The following is a 19522-nucleotide window of genomic DNA, read 5'->3' on the forward strand; positions in this document are numbered from 1 at the left end:
ACGGAGGAACATAGCCATTGCAAGATCTTCCCAGGGACTCACAGCACTGTCCAAGTTCTGGCAAAATATCAGGATGAGGGAAGAAAGGAAGAAGAGGAGACCAGAATCCTCCAGCTTTCTTCTTTCATGTCCTAGACAAGTCTCAACTCCATCTCCTCGCCGCAACTGACACCTTCTTCAAATCTGATGCTAGATCTCTAGAACAAAGCCCAATCCTGAAGGTGTCCTTTGACCACTTTCAGATCCCACTCTGCTAAATACTCCACCCCCAACAGTTTAACGCCAGAAGAATTCACAACCACTTTACCATCTATATCACAAGTAGAGCAGAATATATGTCTGTGCAGTAATAGTAACCATAAAACTTACATTTTAAATATAGAATACACAACTATAAGAGGGAAATATTACTCAATTTTTAAAGTTATACAAAAATAAAAGAACAGTAAAAGTTAATACATCCACTTTCTGTACACAAAACCAATTTTTTTGTATTTTAAAACACATACATGATTACAGTATAAGCTTAATGAAATGAGGAGAGGTAAAGAATCTTAGAAAAACACAGGGGCTAACAAGAGTTCTTTAGCTACTTCTATAAGCCTGGATTTTCAAAGACACCAGGTATACTTTGGTCCACTGGCGCTGTTTTGTTCTGTTACCTAATACTTTTCACAGTAGCTCTACTTATAAGGTTCTTTTCCTCTCCCATCCCCTGGAGCATAAAGAAGATATATGCACCTTAGAGTGTTACGATTACTTGGCTATTTTAAAGTGAAACAGCTTATAAGAAAATATGTATACACATTAAGCAGCTGTTTGGGTAAGTGTTTAACCAACATTAAATTGCCATCATACTTTTGATATATAATTCTGAGGCCTTCTAGTATTTAACATTCTGACTGAAAGTCATCCAGGCTCCCCACAAAAAAATACACTCTTTCTAGAATAAACAGTTAGGTTTAATGTATGGGGGGAAAAAAAAAAAAACAACTTAGTTTTCTTCCTTCCCAAGGGGAAGAAGCAGAGTGCCTAGTATTAGAAGGTCTTGGTATCATGTTCAGTCAGTATATGTAAAATTATCAGAAACTTTTAAAGAAAGGAGAAGTTCCATTATAAAATAATCAGTATCAGATAACACAGCCTTTTCCTAAAATGTATCTTAAAGTCGTTGGAAAAACATTAACTGACAACATACATATACCAAGGGAATAATCATGAAACTACTGTAAATTGAAAACAACCAAAAGCGTACTTTCTGCAGTTACTTATCTAATTTTCTATTCTATACATCTAGGTAGAATTACGATTATAAAGTTGTAATAAAGTAAAATGTATTCTGTAAGTACTGTCGATAAGAGTTAATTTGCCCTCTGTTAATGGGTTCTTTTATAAATTAAAAGTTAATCCCATGTAATCTTGTTTTCTTACATAAATCAGTTACCCGATCCTTGCAGGCAAGTACCAAGCAGAGTCATAAATCAGAAAAGCAAAAATCTTACAACATGAGAAACATGAAAACCAATATTATACTCTAACATTTGTTGAAAGTATGTTTCAAACAGAATAAATCTTACTGCAGACTAAAATAAAAAAAGAAAGAAAAACTGTGTTGGAATATAAGCAAGCCTCATTTTTGATCAATTAAACCTCACTTGCTATATAATTTACCAGGGATTTTAGGTGGGATTCTCATTTTATGACCACTTGAATCTCAGAGATGATATGCAATTTAATGGCAGAGGCAAATTCAAAGCAAATTGCAAGTCTTCATATTTAGGGTAATTCTGTCTACACATACAAAAGCACAAAATGATGATACCCAGCTTTTATTAAATGATACCTACTTCTGAATAGCTATGTGAAGACAATCATAAAAGAATGATTCAAAAACAAAAACAATAAATAGGAAAAGAAGGTTAATCTCAAAGTCACTGATATCAGGGAAAAAAATAGGAAAACCTAATTTCCCAAATGAGAGATATGCTAAATTAATAACAGACTATTTTGATGGAATATTCTGTAGCAACTGAAAGCTGAAAATTACACTGATGAAAATATTTACTGACGTTGAAAAATGTTTATAACATACGGTTGAAAGAGCAAAGCTAGCTGTAGAATCAGTATACATCATAGTAATCTCCTATGCAGAAGAGGTTAAGTTTGCTATTTATTCCAAAGCTTACTATTTCCCTTCTCATCTAATGGGTGTGGGAGGTAAAGGCAGCTGTTGAGATACAACCTCAGCAAATGCCCACCTGTAAAACTTGCATTCTGTCAGTTACTGGGCTAGAATGATCAACAAAGTAAAATGAGAAACTAAATAGGGACTTTTTATAAAGCAAAGCTCCTTTACATAATAAGCAATAAGCTTATTGCTTATTACTAACTTCCAGTTGCTTATTATCAGAACACCAGATATCCCAAACTTAAACTCTAAACTTAGAGCAATGACCAACAACTTGCTTTTAAATGAAGTGAAGTGAAAGTCGCTCAGTCGTGTCCGACTCTTTGAGACCCCATGGACTGTATGGTCCCTGGAATTCTCCAGGCCAGAATACTGGAATGGGTAGCCTTTCCCTTCTCTAGGGGATCTTCCCAACCCAAGGATCGAACCCATGTCTCCCGCATTGCAGGCAGATTCTTTACCAGCTAAGCCACAAGGGAAGTCTGCTTTTAAATAGGAGACTATCAAAAATGAGACTATTTCCCATATATCTGTACATTATGCATGCATGTGCAAAAGACACACATACGCAGAGAAGGAAGAGAGTAGAAGAGAGGGCAGGATTAAGCAAATACAAAGCTTACCTGAAATAGCCTGGTAAAAATATCAAATTCAAAAACTGAAATGTAATCATTACAAGTCAAGTCAATGGTTGATTTTAGAGCCATTGCTTCCAGGCCAGAGCTAATCTGATGCACCTCATGAAGGCATTGTCTGAATACTTTCCATGGTACAATAGTTCTGTGCAAGAAAAAAAAAAGTAATTGAATCAAGTGTCATTTAAGACATACCTTCCAGTGAAACAGCACAATTCAATCATAACATTAATATAATTGTATTTGTACTAAAGACAAATAGTTGAGAATACTATTTATAATTCAGAACATAGGTAATGGGTTTTGCTAAATGGATTATTTTTCATTTGCTAAGAATGTGACCAAAATGCAGATCAATTTTTCTCTCAAACAGTCCTCGACTATCAAGATATTTCTAAAAATGCTTCCAAAGAAGGTATTAGATCAAAGTCCTGTATGTCTGAACTCTTCCTTTATTTTCTTAAAGTAATAACAGGATGATGTGTTCACATAATAGCAAGTATTCTTTGTTCATTGCATAAGAAAGTTCAGGCAGAAAGTCATCAAGATATTTCTGCCACCATCCTGATATGTTCTAAAGAGATGGAAAACCACTTTATTTAACCTTTCATACTAATGCAAAGGGAAATTTCAATAATTTTTAACCAACCCCACTAGGTATCAAATGGAAAGTTATTTATTCAACACTCACTGATCAACTTAATAGTAAAACCCTTGTATCAACATTTTTTAGGTAATATACTTACATGGTTCAAAAATTTTGAAGAGCATAGAATGGTACCCAGGGGAAAGTCTCCCAACTCATTCTCTACCTGACCAGTTTCCAACATTCACCCACCTCCTGTCCACCATGAAAATGAATAACATTCATTATTTGTTCTTCACTTTTCCTCCTTTGGGAATGTTAAATGCCTATTTCTGAACAAGTGGAAGAAAATAATCATTCATATGTTGAAAATTTTAAGCTGCAGTTTTCATAATTGTTGTGTTTAGTCACTGAGTCACGTCTGACTCTTTTGCAGCCCCATGGACTGAAGCCTATCAGTCTCCTCTGTCCATGGGGTTTCCCAGGCAAGAATGCTGCAGTGGGTTGCCATTTCCTTCTCCAGAGGATCTTCCTGACCCAGGAATTGAGCCCACATCTCCTGCACTGGCAGGCGGGTTCTTTACCATTTGAGCCACCAGAGAAGACCAGTTTTCATAATAGGATGGCTATAAAAGCTATATACACTCTCTTCTAAGATTGCAAATATTTAAATAAAGATTTTTCTTTACTAGTATCTCTTGAGAATTAAGACTCAAGCAGAATGGACTAAAGTAGTTGGCCCCGTGTGATACTAATCCTTCCAGTGAAGCATCACCATAAAGGTAAAAGGTTCTAATTCATTCAGTAATTATCTCCTGCAGTGGCTGTCAAACTTGAGCATGCATCAGAATCACCGAAAGGCTTGTCAGCACAGAAACTGATCAATCCAAGATATTCTGATACAGTATGACTGAGGTGGAGCCTTGGAACTTACAATCTTAACAAGTTCCCAAGTGATGCTGATGTTGCTGGGGACAACACTTTGAAAGTCACTGATCTATTGTATCTATTAATTGCTAAGGCAGGGCACTGTGGAGAAATACAATTATGGAAATACAAGATACTATCTCTGCCCTTGAAGAACACACACTTTCAGGGTAGAAATAAATCTGTAATGCTAAAGACTACAGAAGGGGCATTAAGGAAGTGCTGGAGGAATTCCAGAGAAGGAACGGTCTGTGGCAAGATGAGTGAGTGAGTGCTGAGACAGCCTAACAATGCTATACTGTATATATAAGAAAGTTTATGTTTGATATGCCATTAAAAAAAATGAGGCTGAATACATCAAAAGGCTTTGCTCTATGTATGAAAAAAACAGGAAACCACAGAGAACTGAAGAGAGACACCACATCAGAAGCCATTTAGAAGAAACACACGTCAGGCTCTGATTAAGGTTAACAAGATGCTGCTGTTTTAAAATAACAATGAAAACTTCTGATAATATGAGGAGGCTTTTTATTTACGGTGAAGTGTAAGTACGCAATTATGTCCAACTTCATTACAATTAACTCAAAAGCAGTGCCCAAGAAGCCGTTTTCTTTTCCAAATTAAAGTTTCAGATATTTAACACATAAAAGGGACATGAACCATAATATTCAAAATTTTTTAAATAGTAAACAAAGAACTACTTATTTAAGAAGGGTATGTGTTTTCTCTTCTGTACGGAAATGTTAAGAGAATTCTGTCTTGTGTATATAGTATAAAAAACAAATTGATTGGCCAAATAAGACACCATTTGATATCAATTACCATAAAAAAATTATCCTCCTTCCAGTATTTAAGGTGCATGCAAATCATAAGTCTTTTGAATACCCAGTGATTTCACACAGTGAATTATTAAAAACTGTGCAAACATCTAATGCTGTAGTCTAACTTACTACTTTGGAACAACAATTCACAAAGGGGCAAGTTACATTTCCACAGTACTTGTGCAAATAAGACTTTCCCAAGCTCCTTTGTGATAAGTGTAAAGTACAAACAGGCATTCATCAGAACCTTAATTAAAGGTAGTAACAGGATTGAAAAAGAAAGGGCCTTATTTGGTTAACTCACCACATATAAAAGTATATACAACAGAGACCTTTCCTTTGATCAGCTGAGCCAAATATCCGTGATGGGAAGAAGAGACACAGAGTACAATGGTTTCTTTAAAAAAAGCTCTAACAGTGCTGCACTAAGGATCTAAACTTTTTAAAGAAGATTTCAAGTTGCCACCACATTCTTTCCTGAGGTTTGTGGGGGTAGGGGGAAAGGCAGAGGATGACTGTTCACACCTTTAATTAAACTGTAGCAATACCACAGAGTGGTGGTTTCTACCACCTCTTCCCCTAGAGATTAGCTAGTGAGAGAAGATATTAATGGCAAATTATTGTTTTACAGATACACAGAAACTTCAGTGTACTCGCAGAGATCTAGGAAAACAGAAGAGGCAGAGAGAAAAGGAATAGAATATAAAAGGGCCAACTAAGCTTCAAGCTCTCACCATTCCAGAAGTACTTTAAATTTGTTCTGTTGCCACTTACAATTATAAATCATTTTAATTACTAATTGAATTAAATTTAAAATCCAACAAAAAGTAGAAGTAGCCATCAATCCACAAAGAAATGAACAAAAGACCAATGGGTAATATAATAATGTTTGATTTCAATATAATAATAATATGAGTTCAGGATCTTTAGAGTTACAATAGGAATAAAAATGAGAGCTGCCATTTACTGTTGACTTACTATCTGCCAATCTCCAAATTAAGTACTGAGTTTCTCATAGTAACAATGTTAGGCAGATAACATATTTATCATCATGACAGAGATGGGGAAACTGGGACTTAAAGAGGTTAAGGTATTCACCCAAGAAAGACCTTATATGTGCCAAGCATTGGCTAGGTTCAGAATGAAAATATAAATAAAGTCACAGTCTAATAAATGCAAAGACTTATAAGTAAATTATGTTATGCATGTGACTAAGGTTATCATAGAAAAACATTCATGTGCTATGGGAATCCAAAAGAATGGAGGTCCTGGCAAACAGCAATCATCTTTTATTCATCTTTACTCAATACAGAAGAGTATGTAATCTGTGACATTAAACTGTGTCTATGGTGGGTAAGTGAGTGCTTCACAGAGGAGGAAGCTAGATATTTGACTGCAATTAACACCCCTCTACTGGAATCAAGACTGACACGAGAAATATAAATATTTCTCAGATATGCAGATGACACCACCCTTATGGCAGAAAGTGAAGAGGAACTAAAAAGCCTCTTGATGAAAGTGAAAGAGGAGAGTGAAAAAGTTGGCTTAAAGCTCAACATTCAGAAAACTAAGATCATGGCATCCTGTCCCATCACTTCATGGGAAATAGATGGGGAAACAGTGGAAACAGTGTCAGACTTTATTTTGGGGGGCTCCAAAATCACTGCAGACGGTGACTGCAGCCATGAAATTAAAAGACGCTTACTCCTTGGAAGGAAAGTTATGACCAACCTAGATAGCATATTCAAAAGCAGAGACACTACTTTGCCAACAAAGGTAAGTCTAGTCAAGGTTATGTATGGATGTGAGAGTTGGACTATGAAGAACGCTGAGCACCGAAGAATTGATGCTTTTGAACTGTGTGTTGGAGAAGACTCTTGAGAGTCCCTTGGACAGCAAGAAGATCCAACCAGTCCATTCTAAAGGAGATCAGTCCTGGGTGTTCTTTGGAAGGACTGATGCAGAAGCTGAAACTCTAGTACTTGGGCTATCTCATGTGAAGAGTTGACTCATTGGAAAAGACTGATGCTGGGAGGGATTGGGGGCAGGAGGAGAAGGGGATGACAGAGGATGAGATGGCTGGATGACATCACCGACTCGATGGACATGAGTTTGAGTGAATTCCGGGAGTTGGTGATGGACAGGGAGGCCTGGCATGCTCAAATTCATGGGGTCGCAAAGAGTCAGACAAGACTGAGCAACTGAATTGAACTGAACACCCTTCTACTATTCAGAAATGGTTTAATAATTTAAAGTTGGGGGGTAGGAGCTAGTTTATTCACACAATGTCGGGAGAGACAATAACTTGATAAATTTTAAAGTCCTAGAGTTTTAACACAAAAGAATAAGGAACAGAAGACAAAAATGTAAGCAGACTGATACTTGAAAAAAGGACAAAACATTTCCTTTAAACCACAAGTTCATAAAAGGTTATTTAGGTTTTATTTTTAACTCGTTTGGAAAAAAAATCCATATCATAAAAGTGTGAATCTGAACAAAGGTTGGGTGTGTGGAAACAGGAACTTTCGTGTACTTCTGGTGTGAACGAAAATTTACGCAGCATTTCTAGAAGGCATTGTGGCAGCAAGTTTCAAAAACCTATAACAGTTTAACTCAGAAAGCCTACTTCTAAGGATTTGAAAAAGGAAATTGTTTAAAATAAAATACACAGCAATAAAGACTCATTCATGTCTCTTTAACACTGTTGTCCATAATACCAAAAAATTAAAACAAGTATGTTTAGAAGTAACAATACTACATATATCCATAGAGTAGAATATCTTACAACAAATAAAAATTATATGGAAAAAACATTTACTGTTCTAGAAAATTGTCTGTGTCATTAAATGGAAATAGCATTTTTAAAACTGTATGGCCTTGGGTATTCCCTGGCTGTCCAGTGGTTAGAATTTCGTGTTTTCACTGCTGAGGGCCTGGGATTCAACTGAGATCCCGTAAGCTCCACAGTGAGGCAAAAAGAAAAAAAGGTATGTCCTTTATGATTCAATGATAAAAACTATCTGGAACACAAATTTTAACTGATGATGTCTAGACATAGAAACAAGATTGCCAGGAGAAATATCAACAATCTCAGATATACAGATGATACCACTCTAACAACAGAAAGTGAAAAGGAAATAGAGAGCCTCTTGATGAGGGTGAAAGAGGAGAGTGAAAAAGCTGGCTTAACTCAACATTCAAAAGGCTAAGTCCCATCACTTCATGGGTAATAGATGGGAAAAAGTGGCAACTGTGGCAGATTTTATTTTCTTGGGCTCCAAAATCATTGAGTATGGTCTATAGCCATGAAATTAAACGCAACTTGCTCCTTGGAAGAAAAGCAATGACAAACCTAGACAGCACATTTAAAAGCAGAGATGTCACTTTGCTGACAAAGTATAGTCAAAAGTATAGCTGACAAAGTATAGTCAAAGCTATGGTTTTCCCAGCAGTCATGTATGGATGTGAGGGTTGGACTGTAAAGAAGGCTGAGAGCCAAAGAACTGATGCTTTCGAATTGTGGTGTTGGAGAAGACTCCTGAGAGTCTCCTGGACAAAATGGAGATCAAACCAGTTAATCCTAAAGGAAATCAACCCTGACTACTCAAGGGATCACAATAAACTGTGGAAAATTCTTAAAGAGATGGGAATACCAGACCACCTGACCTGCCTCTTCAGAAATCTGGATGCAGGTCAGGAAGCTACAGTTAGAACTGGACATGGAACAACAGACTGGTTCCAAATAGGAAAGGAGTACATCAAGGCTGTATATTCTCACCCTACGTATTTAACTTATATGTAGAGTACATCATGAGAAATGCTAGGCTGTAGGAAGCATAAGCTGGAATCAAGATTGCCAGGAGAAATATCAATAACCTCAGATATCACCCTTATGGCAGAAAGTGAAGAAGAATTAAAGAGCCTCTTGATGAAAGTGAAAGAAGAAAGTGAAAAAGTTGGCTTAAAGCTCAACATTCAGAAAATTAAGACCATGTCTTCCAGTCCCATCACTTCATGGCAAATAGATGGGGAAACAGTGGCTGACTTTATTTTTCTGGGCTCCAAAACCACTGCAGATGGTGATTGCAACTATGAAATCAAAAGACACTTACTCCTCGGAAGGAAAGTTATGACCAACCCAGACAGCATACTAAAAGCAGACATTACTTTGTCCACAAAGGTCTGTCTAGTCAAGGCTATGGTTTTTCCAGTGGTCATATATGGATGTGAGAGTTGGACTATAAAGACAGCTAAGCACCATAGAATTGATGCTTTTGAACTGTGGTGTTGGAGAAGACTCTTGAGAGCCCCTTGGACAGCAAGGAGATCCAACCAGTCCATCCTAAAGGAGATCACTTCTGGGTGTTCATTGGGAGGACTAATGTTGAAGCTGAAACTCCAATACTTTGGCCACCTGATGTGAAGAGCTGACTCATTTGAAAAGACCCTGATGCTGGGAAAGATTAAGGGCAGGAGAAGAGGGGGACGACAGAGGATGAGATGGTTGGATGCCATCAACGACTCAATGGACATGGGTTTGGGCGGACTCTCGGAGTTGGTGATGGACAGGGAGGCCTGGTGTGCTGTGGTTCATAGGGACACAAAGAGTTGGACATGACTGAGTGACTGAACTGAACTGAACTCATGGGAAGGACGAATGCTGAAGCTCTAGTACTTTGGCCACCTGATGTGAATAGCTGATTCATTGGAAAAGACTCAGATGCTGGAAAGATTGAGGGCAGGAGGAGAAGAGGGAGGCAGGGGTGAGATGGTTGGATGGCATTACAGACTCAATAGACAAGAGTTTGAGTAAACTCCGGAAGACAATGAAGGACAGGGAAGCTGGCATGCTGCAGTCCATAGGGTGGCAAAGAGTCAGAAATGACTTAGCAACTGAACAACAAACAACAGATCATGGTAGGATTACAAGCAGGTTTTTAAGAATATCTCTAATATTCTCTAATGGCTTAAAGGAGTAAAAGATATACTAAAACTGTTTGAAGTATATTTTATAATCAGAAATAATCAATTAAAAGCAAAAACCAAAATAGTATTTGCCAATGAAATAGTTTTATATCTAAGAAACACAAAAAAGTTTACGGATTAAACTTATGATAACAGAAATCAACATGGTTGCTGAATATAAAACCAATATACAAATATCAGTTGTATTTCTGTATATAAGCATACATAATAAGAAAATAAAACATTTACAAGAGCATCTGAAAATATCAAATAAATAGTAATAAAGCTAACAAAGTACAAGCAAAGGCACAGCATAAACACGCACACATACATGATCAGATGTAAAAGACATAAAGAGATATAATGACTTAATGGACTGGCAGACTCAGTATGATAAAGTTGTATGGTCAGTCCTCCACAAACTGATTCATAGATTTATTACAACCCCAATCAGGAAACATTTTCATAGTAGGAATTGACAGACTAATTCTAACCTTCATAGGGAAATGCCAAGTGCCAAATAAAATCAAGCCAAACTTCCATAAGAATAACATTGGCAAGCTTATGGTCCTTACATTAGTTAAGACAGCATGGTATTGGCACAGGAAAGACAACAGAACAAATTTTGGGAACAAATGCAATCATATCTGAACACTGGATATGTAACAACACTCTATAAACAGTAGTAGAGAATGGACGATGATTTCAATAAATGTTGCTGGGTCAAATGAATATACAAATGGAAGAAAATAAATCTTGATCCTGAATTAATTTCATATAAAAACCAATTTTAGCTGAACCTTAGACCTAAGTATGAAAGATAAAGCAATAAAGTGTTTTGAGAGAAACAGAAGAGAGTATCTGCATTACACTGGCACAAGCAAATAATTTTAAACAGGACCTCAAATGTTCAAAGGATAAAGGAAAAGGTAAACTAAAAACCTGCGTTCATGAAACAATGTCATTAACAAAGTGAAAAAGTCCCATACTGGGAGAGCAATAAACATAAAAGAATCATGTCTATAATACATAAAAATTTTTAAATATTAATACTACTCAGAAACTGGGCAAATAATTTTTATAGTCAAAAACACAAAAAATCAAATTATTCTAAATACACACAAATATGTACTCAACTTCATCTATTATCATTCAAATGCAAATTAAGAACCAAATGAGATTCCACTCATCCCCACCAGAGTAACTTATTAAAACCTTTAAAAAGACAAATATTATAAAATGTTGGGAAGGATATATAACAACAGGAAACTTCAGGTACTCCTCATTGGTGATGAGGGTGGCAAATCATTTTGGTAAACTCTTTGGTGGTTTACTAAAAGCTAATAAAGCTAAAATTAAGCATAAACCAGGAGCCAGCAATACCACTCCTAGATATACATAACAGAGAAATGTACATGTTTTTTAAAATGTACAAAAAATGTCCATAGCAGCACTACTAAGAATAACCCAAAAGAGGAAGAATCCAATGTCCAACACCAACATAATGAGTATGTAAATTGTGGTGTAGCCATACAATGGAGCAAGGAGAAGGAACACACTTGCTATATGCAAGAATGTGGATGAATTTCATAAATATAATAAAGAGTGAAGAAAGCCAGATTTTTTTCATAGTGTAAGATGTTACAGAAACTCAAATGGACTTTCTGGCTAAGCCAATATACTAAACTTAAAAAAAAAAGTTTACATTAAAATTCTAAGATTAAAATAGAGTAAGAGATGTAGGAATGGACAAAGCACCTGCCACATATAAACAAGGAAATTAACATTTGTTGATTTTTGGTTTTGTTGCTGAGGTACTGATGGTGGTGTGATAGCAGTTGTTTAAAATCCATTCTAAGTCAGGGATATTTCATGTTCACTTTAGACAAAACAAAAATCTATTATACTATATTAACCCATTACTATTTTCAATTTCGTCTAAATTTTGTTCAGAAAATTCACCTAGATCAGAGATGTGTTCAGTGGCGCTACCTTTAAGTTGCTTTTGTTCAGAAGATAAAACATTCATAAGCCATTTGGTATGTTTGGATTTTCATGACATAAAATATGAGTACCGTGATCCTAAGTCTGTTGATATTCTGTATATAGTTTTTCCTTAAATCCAATCTTCTTTTGAAATGACTATTTGTTTATGGAAATGAAAACAGATGGTTAACAAGCTATTACACCTTTTACTCTTCCATCACTAAAAAAAACAATTATTTTCCAGCTACCCACAGAAAGAAGATATCAAAATCACTGTGGTCTAATAGTTGCCGTACAACTCATTGTAGACAGGATGGTAACCAGGGTTACCGAGAGTATGTGTGATTAGATCTAACTTATCATCCTCATAAGTAAAAATTCCTTACTCACATACAGAAAGATTCAAGATGCTCGGTATTTCTGATAGTTTTTTTTCATTGTCAAAAATGTTTACAACATTTTCTCTACAGCATAGATAAGCATTACTGCCATGTATAAGCGACAAGTATTCACATGCTCACATTTTGAAACTTAAACATAGAACCAAACATTTTTATAAGATTGCAGAAATAATAGGTTATTAAGTATTATGCTTGATTTTTTAAAATAAACTCCCTCATGAGAGATGTGATTTATAATATCGTCTCATAATCTAACTTTTGAACATAATAAATAGTAAACTTACTGTAACAAGGAAAGTATATTTTGTTTTCCTTTATAATTTGCAATTTGACTTCTTTCCCAACTTTGAAAATACAATTTATTAGTGAAAGAGAAACTGTAAATATAATCCATAAAATATGTCAAAATTTCATATAAAAATTTTCTACTTAGTACCCACTGACCACAGAAAATCAGAAAGATGCAGGCTTGAAATTCTGGGTATTGGCTCTTTTCCTTATAAAGCAAGACTCTTCTTCACAATATTTGCTCTACATGTTCAATGATACTTGGTAGGTTCATAATACATGGATCACAGCAAGGTGCCTCTGATCTACTGAGGTCAGATTTTAAAAAGTTAGTAAATTATATACCATAAAATTAGAAAGTACAACCAAAGATCTTCTCATTAGTGTTAACAATCTCAGTTCAGTTCAGTTCAGTCGCTCAGTTGTGTCTGACTCTTTGCAACCCCATGAATCGCAGGACGCCAGGCCTCCCTGTCCATCACCAACTCCCAGAGTTCACCCAAACTCATGTGCATCGAGTAGGTAATGCCATCCACCCATCTCACCCTCTGTCGTCCCCTTCTCCTCCTGCCCCGAATACCACCCAGCATCAGGGTCTTTTCCAGTGAGTCAAATCTTCGCATGAGGTGGCCAAAGTACTGGAGCTTCAGCCTCAGCAATAGTCCTTCCAATGAACACCCAGGACTGATCTCCTTCAGAATGGACTGGTTGGATCTCCTTGCAGTCCAAGGGACTCTTAAGAGTCTTCGCAACACCACAGTTCAAAAGCATCAATTCTTCTGCGCTCAGCTTTCTTCACAGTCCAACTCTCACATCCATACATGACTACTGGAAAAACCACAGCCTTGACGAGACGGACCTTTGTTGGCAAAGTAATATCTCTGCTTTTGAATATGCTATCTAGGTTGGTCATAACTTTCCTTCCAAGGAGTAAGTGTTTTTTAATTTCATGGCTGCAGTCACCATCTGCTGTGATTTTGGAACCCAAAGAAATAAACTCTGTCACTGTTTCCACTGTTTCCCCATCATTTGCCATGAAGTGATGGGATTGGATGCCATGATTGTAGTTTTTGAATGTTGAGCTTTAAGCCAACTTTTTCACTCTCCTCTTTCACTTTCATCAAAAGGCTCTTTATTTCCTCTTCACTTTCTGCCATAAGGGTGGTGTCATCTGCATATCTGAGGTTATTGATATTTCTCCCGGCAATCTTGATTCCAGCTTGTGTTTTGTCCAGTTCAGTGTTTCTCATGATGTACTCTGCATAGAAGTTAGACAAGCAGGGTGACAATATACAGCCTTGATGTACTCCTTTCCGTATTTGGAACCAGCCTGTTTTTCCACGTCCAGTTCTAACTGTTGCTTCTTGACGTGCACACAGATTTCTCAGAGGCAGGTCAAGTGGTCTCGTATTCCCATCCCTTTAAGAATTTTCCAGTTTGCTGTGATCCACACAGTCAAAGGCTTTGGTGTAGTCAATAAAGCAGAAGTAGATGTTTTTTTCTGGGTAATAATATGAAAAAATTCCCCTAAAATCTCTCTACATAGGCCAATTCCATCAACAAGCAATGAGTAAAGTCTGCTAGATATATATGCTAAATTGAGGCAAAAAAATATACAATTTCCAATAACACCTCTAAATTCTCACAGGAGAAACTACATACATAATATTGGGCATAAGTAGGCTCCCCAAATTTTCTTTTATTTAAGGGAAACAACTAATGACTGCAGATAAACAAGGCAAGAACAAAGTTACACAGAAAACCTATTACTGTCATTTCCTACTGATAATCAAGATTCAGAATAAGGAAAACAGGAAGATGAATCATTAGCAATTTATTAATGAAAAATAAATACTAATTGTTTTATAAAGCTTTCTTTGCTTTTAAGTCACAGTTTCTTCACCAGTAGAACATGGTTCTAAAGAACTGCAGAGTCAGTTCCAGGTCCAGTTCACTTGCTCAGTCGTGCCCAATTCTTTGCGACCCCGTGAACCACAGCATGCCAGGCCTCCCTGTCCATCACCAACTCCCGGAGTTCACCCAAACCCATGTCCATTGAGTCGGTAATGCTATCTAACCATCTCATCCTCTTTCGTCCCCTTCTCTTCCTGCCCTCTATCTTTCCCAGCATCAAGGTCTTTTCAAATGAATAAGCTCTTCGCATCAGGTGGCTTAAATATTAGAGTTTCAGCTTCAGCATCAGTCCTTCCAATGAACACCCAGGACTGATCTCCTTTAGGATGGACTTGTTGGATCTCCTTGCAGTCTAAAAGACTCTCAAGAGTCTTCTCCAACACCACAGTTCAAAAGCATCATTTCTTCGGCGCTCAGCTTTCTTTATAGTCCAACTCTCACATCCATACATGACTACTGGAAAAACCACAGCCTTGACTAGATTCTTTATAGCCCAACTCTTACATCCATACATGACCACTGGAAAAACCATAGCCTTGACTAGATGGACCTTTGTTGACAAAGTAATGTCTCTGCTTTTAAATGTGCTGTCTAGATTGGTCATAACTTTCCTTCCAAGGAGTAAGCGTCTTTTAATTTCATGGCTGCAATCACCATCCGCAGTGATTGTGGAGCCCAGAAAAATAAAGTCAGCCACTATTTCCACTGTTTCCCCATCTATTTGCCATGAAGTGATGGGACTGGATGCCATGATCTTCGTTTTCTGAATGTTGAGCTTTAAGCCAACTTTTTCACTCTCCTCTTTCACTTTCATCAAGAGGCTCTTTAGGTCTTCTTCACTTTCTGTCATAAGGGTGGTGTCATCTGCACGTCTGAGGATATTGATATTTCTCCCGGCAATCTTGATTCCAGCTTGTGCTTCTTCCAGCCCAGCGTTTCTCATGATGTACACTGCATATAAGTTAAATAAGCAGGGTGACAATATACAGCCTTCAGTTCAGTTCAGTTCAGTCGCTCAGTCATGTCCGACTCTTTGCGACCCCATGAATCACAGCACGCCAGGCCTCCCTGTCTATCACCAACTCCCACAGTTCACTCAGACTCACGTCCAACGAGTCAGTGATGCCATCCAGCCATCTCATCCTCTGTCGTCCCCTTCTCCTCCTGCCCCCAATCCCTCCCAACATCAGAGTCTTTTCCAATGAGTCAACTCTTCGCATGAGGTGGCCAAATTACTGGAGTTTCAGCTTTAGCATCATTCCTTCCAAAGAAATCCCAGGGCTGATCTCCTTCAGAATGGACTGGTTGGATCTCCTTGCAGTCCAAGGGACTCTCAAGAGTCTTCTCCAATGCCACGGTTCAAAAGCATCAATTCTTCGGCACTCAGCCTTCACAGTCCAACTCTCACATCCATACATGACCACTGAAAAAACCATAGCCTTGACTAGACGGACCTTTGTTGGCAAAGTAATGTCTCTGCTTTTGAATATGCTATCTAGGTTGGTCATAACTTTTCTTCCAAGAAGTAAGCGTCTTTTAATTTCATGGCTGCAGTCACCATCTGTAGTGATTTTGGAGCCCCAAAAAATAAAGTCTGACACTGCTTCCACTGTTTCCCCATCTGTTTCCCATGAAGTAATGGGACCAGATGCCATGATCTTCGTTTTCTGAATGTCGAGTTTTAAGCCAACTTTTTCACTCTCCTCTTTCACCTTCATCAAGAGGCTTTTTAGTTCCTCTTCACTTTCTGACATACCGTACTCCTTTTCCTATTTGGAACCAGTCTGTTGCTCCATGTCCAGTTCTAACTGTTGCTTCCTAAGCTGCATACAGGTTTCTCAAGAAGCAGGTCAGGTGGTCTGGTATTCCCATCTCTTTCAGAATTTTCCACAGTTTATTGTGATCCACACAGTCAAAGGCTTTAGCATAGTCAATAAAGCAGACATAGATGCTTTTCTGGAACTCTCTTGCTTTTTCTATGATCCAGCGGATGTTGGCAATTTGGTCTCTGGATCCTCTGCCTTTTCTAAAACCAGCTTGAACATCTGAAAGTTCATGGTGCATGTATTGCTGAAGCCTGGCTTGGAGAATTTTAAGCATTACTTTACTAGCATGTGAGATGAGTGCAACTGTGCGGTAGTTTGAGCATTCTTTGGCATTGCCTTTCTTTGGGATTGGAATGAAAACTGAGCTTTTCCAGTCGTGTGGATACTGCTGTGTTTTCCAAATTTGCTGGCATGTTGAGTGCAACACTTTCACAGCATCATCTTTCAGGATTTGAAATAGCTCAACTGGAATTCCATCACCTCCACTAGCTTTGTTCATAGTGATGCTTTCTAAGGCCCATTTGACTTCACATTCCAGCATGTCTGGCTCTAGATGAGTGATCACTCCGTTATTATCTGGGTTGTGAATATCTTTTTTGTAGAGTTCTTCTGTGTATTCTTGCCACCTCTTCTTAATATCTGCTGCTTGTGTTAGGTCCATACCATTTCTGTCCTTTATCGAGCCCATCCTTGCATGACATGTTCCCTTGGTATCTCTAATTTTCTTGAAGAGATCTCTAGTCTTTCCTATTCTGTTGTTTTCCTCTATTTCTTTGTACTGATAGTGGAGGAAGGCTTTCTTGTCTCTCCTTGCTATTCTTTGGAACTCTGCATTCAAATGGGTATATCTTTCCATTTCTCCTTTGCTTTTAACTTCCGGTCTTTTCACAGCTATTTGTAAGGATTCTACCTTATTTGCAAGATAACAAGTTAGCCTATCACATCTGCATGGATGCTAGCAGAACATACAGGATTTGTGGGTCAGAGCATCCGAGTCAACAGACTTTGCTACTCATAGGAAGCAGTGGTCAGCATACCAGCATTTTCTTGAACTTGCTCCTTGAGCTCTAATTCCCACCAGATGATGCAAAGAGCAGTGACACCTATTCACAAAGTGACTTTTGTAACTGAAGAGGAACCTAGGTTTTAGGGAGCCCAAATACTTCATAATGGTCACTAAGTATACTTGTCCCTGGATCTGCAGAGAAAACTATTTTTAAGTTACAAGGTTGTAAGCACACATGCTCTTTGCTTCAGAAGGAGAAAACATCTCTCTTCGCCTATCAAGGCAGAACCATCCCACAGAGAAGGGAATACACGTGCAGAGGGACTGAGAATCAGGACCTTTTTGATTTCAGGAACACATTATTAAATAATTCATTAAGAAAACAATTCTTTCTCCAAATACAATATAAAGACTTCTGAGAACAAAAATATAAGTGACTTTAAAATGATTTTAATTAAATCAAACTGCAGGTGACTAAAACTAAGAGATGGAGAAATGCGAAGTCTTGTTTTGTTGGTTTTTTTTTTTTTTAAAAAAAAAAAAACCAGGGCCATACACAGGAGAACTTTTTTAAATCATAGTTTAGAAATACAACTTTTGAAATTTATAATGATAGGTTTAATACTCAGAATTATTCATGAAACATTAATGGCCTCAGCAAACTTTTCTCATTTGGCAAAAAATGCCAAAAAAAAAAAAAAACCAAAAAACACAAAACCTAAAACAAAATACTTCTCAAGATGGAGAAGTAAAATAAGTAGCCAAAATCTGGATATAAACAGGTTTAACTTTAGAGGCCAAGGGGAGCTAAGTCGTGTCTGACTCTCTGCTATCCCATGGACTATCCATGGAATTCTCCAGGCCAGAATACTGGAGTGGGTAGCCTTTCCCTTCTCCAGGGGATCTTCCCCAACCCAGAGATTGAACTTAAGTCTCTCGTACTGCAGGTGGATTCTTTATCAGCTGAGCCACCAGGGAAGCCCAAGGGCATCTCAGGAAGTTCAAAATAAAGACGTTGTTTTCAGACTCTTCCTCTTAGGGCTGCTAGATGTAATTCACCAGCAGTCATGGTATTAAAAGGAGGCCAGATCCATTAATCTACCAACTGAGTGCATAGCAAAATCCACTGTGCCTATTCAGTGCAACAAGAGGAGCCTATTAAGACTCTGGTTATAAAGAAGACTTGCAGAATGTTAAAAAGAGAAAATAAATTGAGTTATAAATGCCTTGTTGTCCCTATATCTGATGAAAACTTTTTAGGCTTTATCTAGTTCGGAGATCTGGCTAATCTCCCTCCTTCTTTCCTTAAATCCTACCTTCCTTTAGCATCTATAATTCCACACTCCCCACATTTTAAGCCTACTTTTCTGGTGATGCCTCCACTTCCTTAAATTTCCCTGGTGCATACGTAATTCATCAGAATTCTTTAAGAATCTGTCCTCTGCATTCTCCCTGGTCCCCTTTAACTAGTCAAATGGCTTCACACAGTTTTTAGACATAACAAACTCAAGTATCTGGAAACTAGGCAGATAATGTAAATAAGTAAGGAGGTCCAGGTAATGACTGCAATGAATTGGAGGAGGCATTACAGCTCAGATGGTAAAGAATCTGCCTGCAATGTGGGAGACCTGGGTTTGATCGGTGGGATGGGAAGATCCCCTGGAGAAGGGAATGGCAAGCCACTAGCAGTCTGCTTGGAGAATTCCACGGACTGTATAGTCCATGGGGTCGCAAAGAGTTGGACATGACTGAGTGACTTTCACTTCTGTTCAACTCTTTGTGACCCTATGGACTCCTGCCAGTCTGTCCACTGAATTCTCCAGGCAAAAACACTGGTGTGGTTTGCCATTGCCTTCTTCCAGGGGATTTTCCTGACCCAGAGATTGAACTGGGGTCTCCTGCATTCCAGGCAGGTTCTTTACCATCTGAGCCACCAGGGAAGCCCAACCAAGACATGGAAACAACCTAAATGTACATCA

The 19522-nt window shown here is 37.8% G+C and overlaps 1 protein-coding gene across 7 annotated transcripts in view; it reads right to left on the reverse strand.

The window, feature by feature from the left end:
• The window catches only part of CBLB (Cbl proto-oncogene B), a 227703-nt gene that overhangs the window by 107107 nt on the left and 101074 nt on the right, over positions 1–19522 (reverse strand). For all 7 annotated transcript variants that reach the window (XM_070368790.1, XM_005892379.3, XM_070368785.1 and 4 more), the window contains one exon: positions 2812–2968. In XM_070368790.1, the coding sequence (XP_070224891.1) occupies positions 2812–2968 (157 nt within the window). The remainder of the gene's footprint in view (positions 1–2811; positions 2969–19522) is intronic.

The sequence above is a fragment of the Bos mutus genome, chromosome 1 (assembly GCF_027580195.1).
Source record: "Bos mutus isolate GX-2022 chromosome 1, NWIPB_WYAK_1.1, whole genome shotgun sequence".
NCBI lineage: Eukaryota > Metazoa > Chordata > Mammalia > Artiodactyla > Bovidae > Bos > Bos mutus.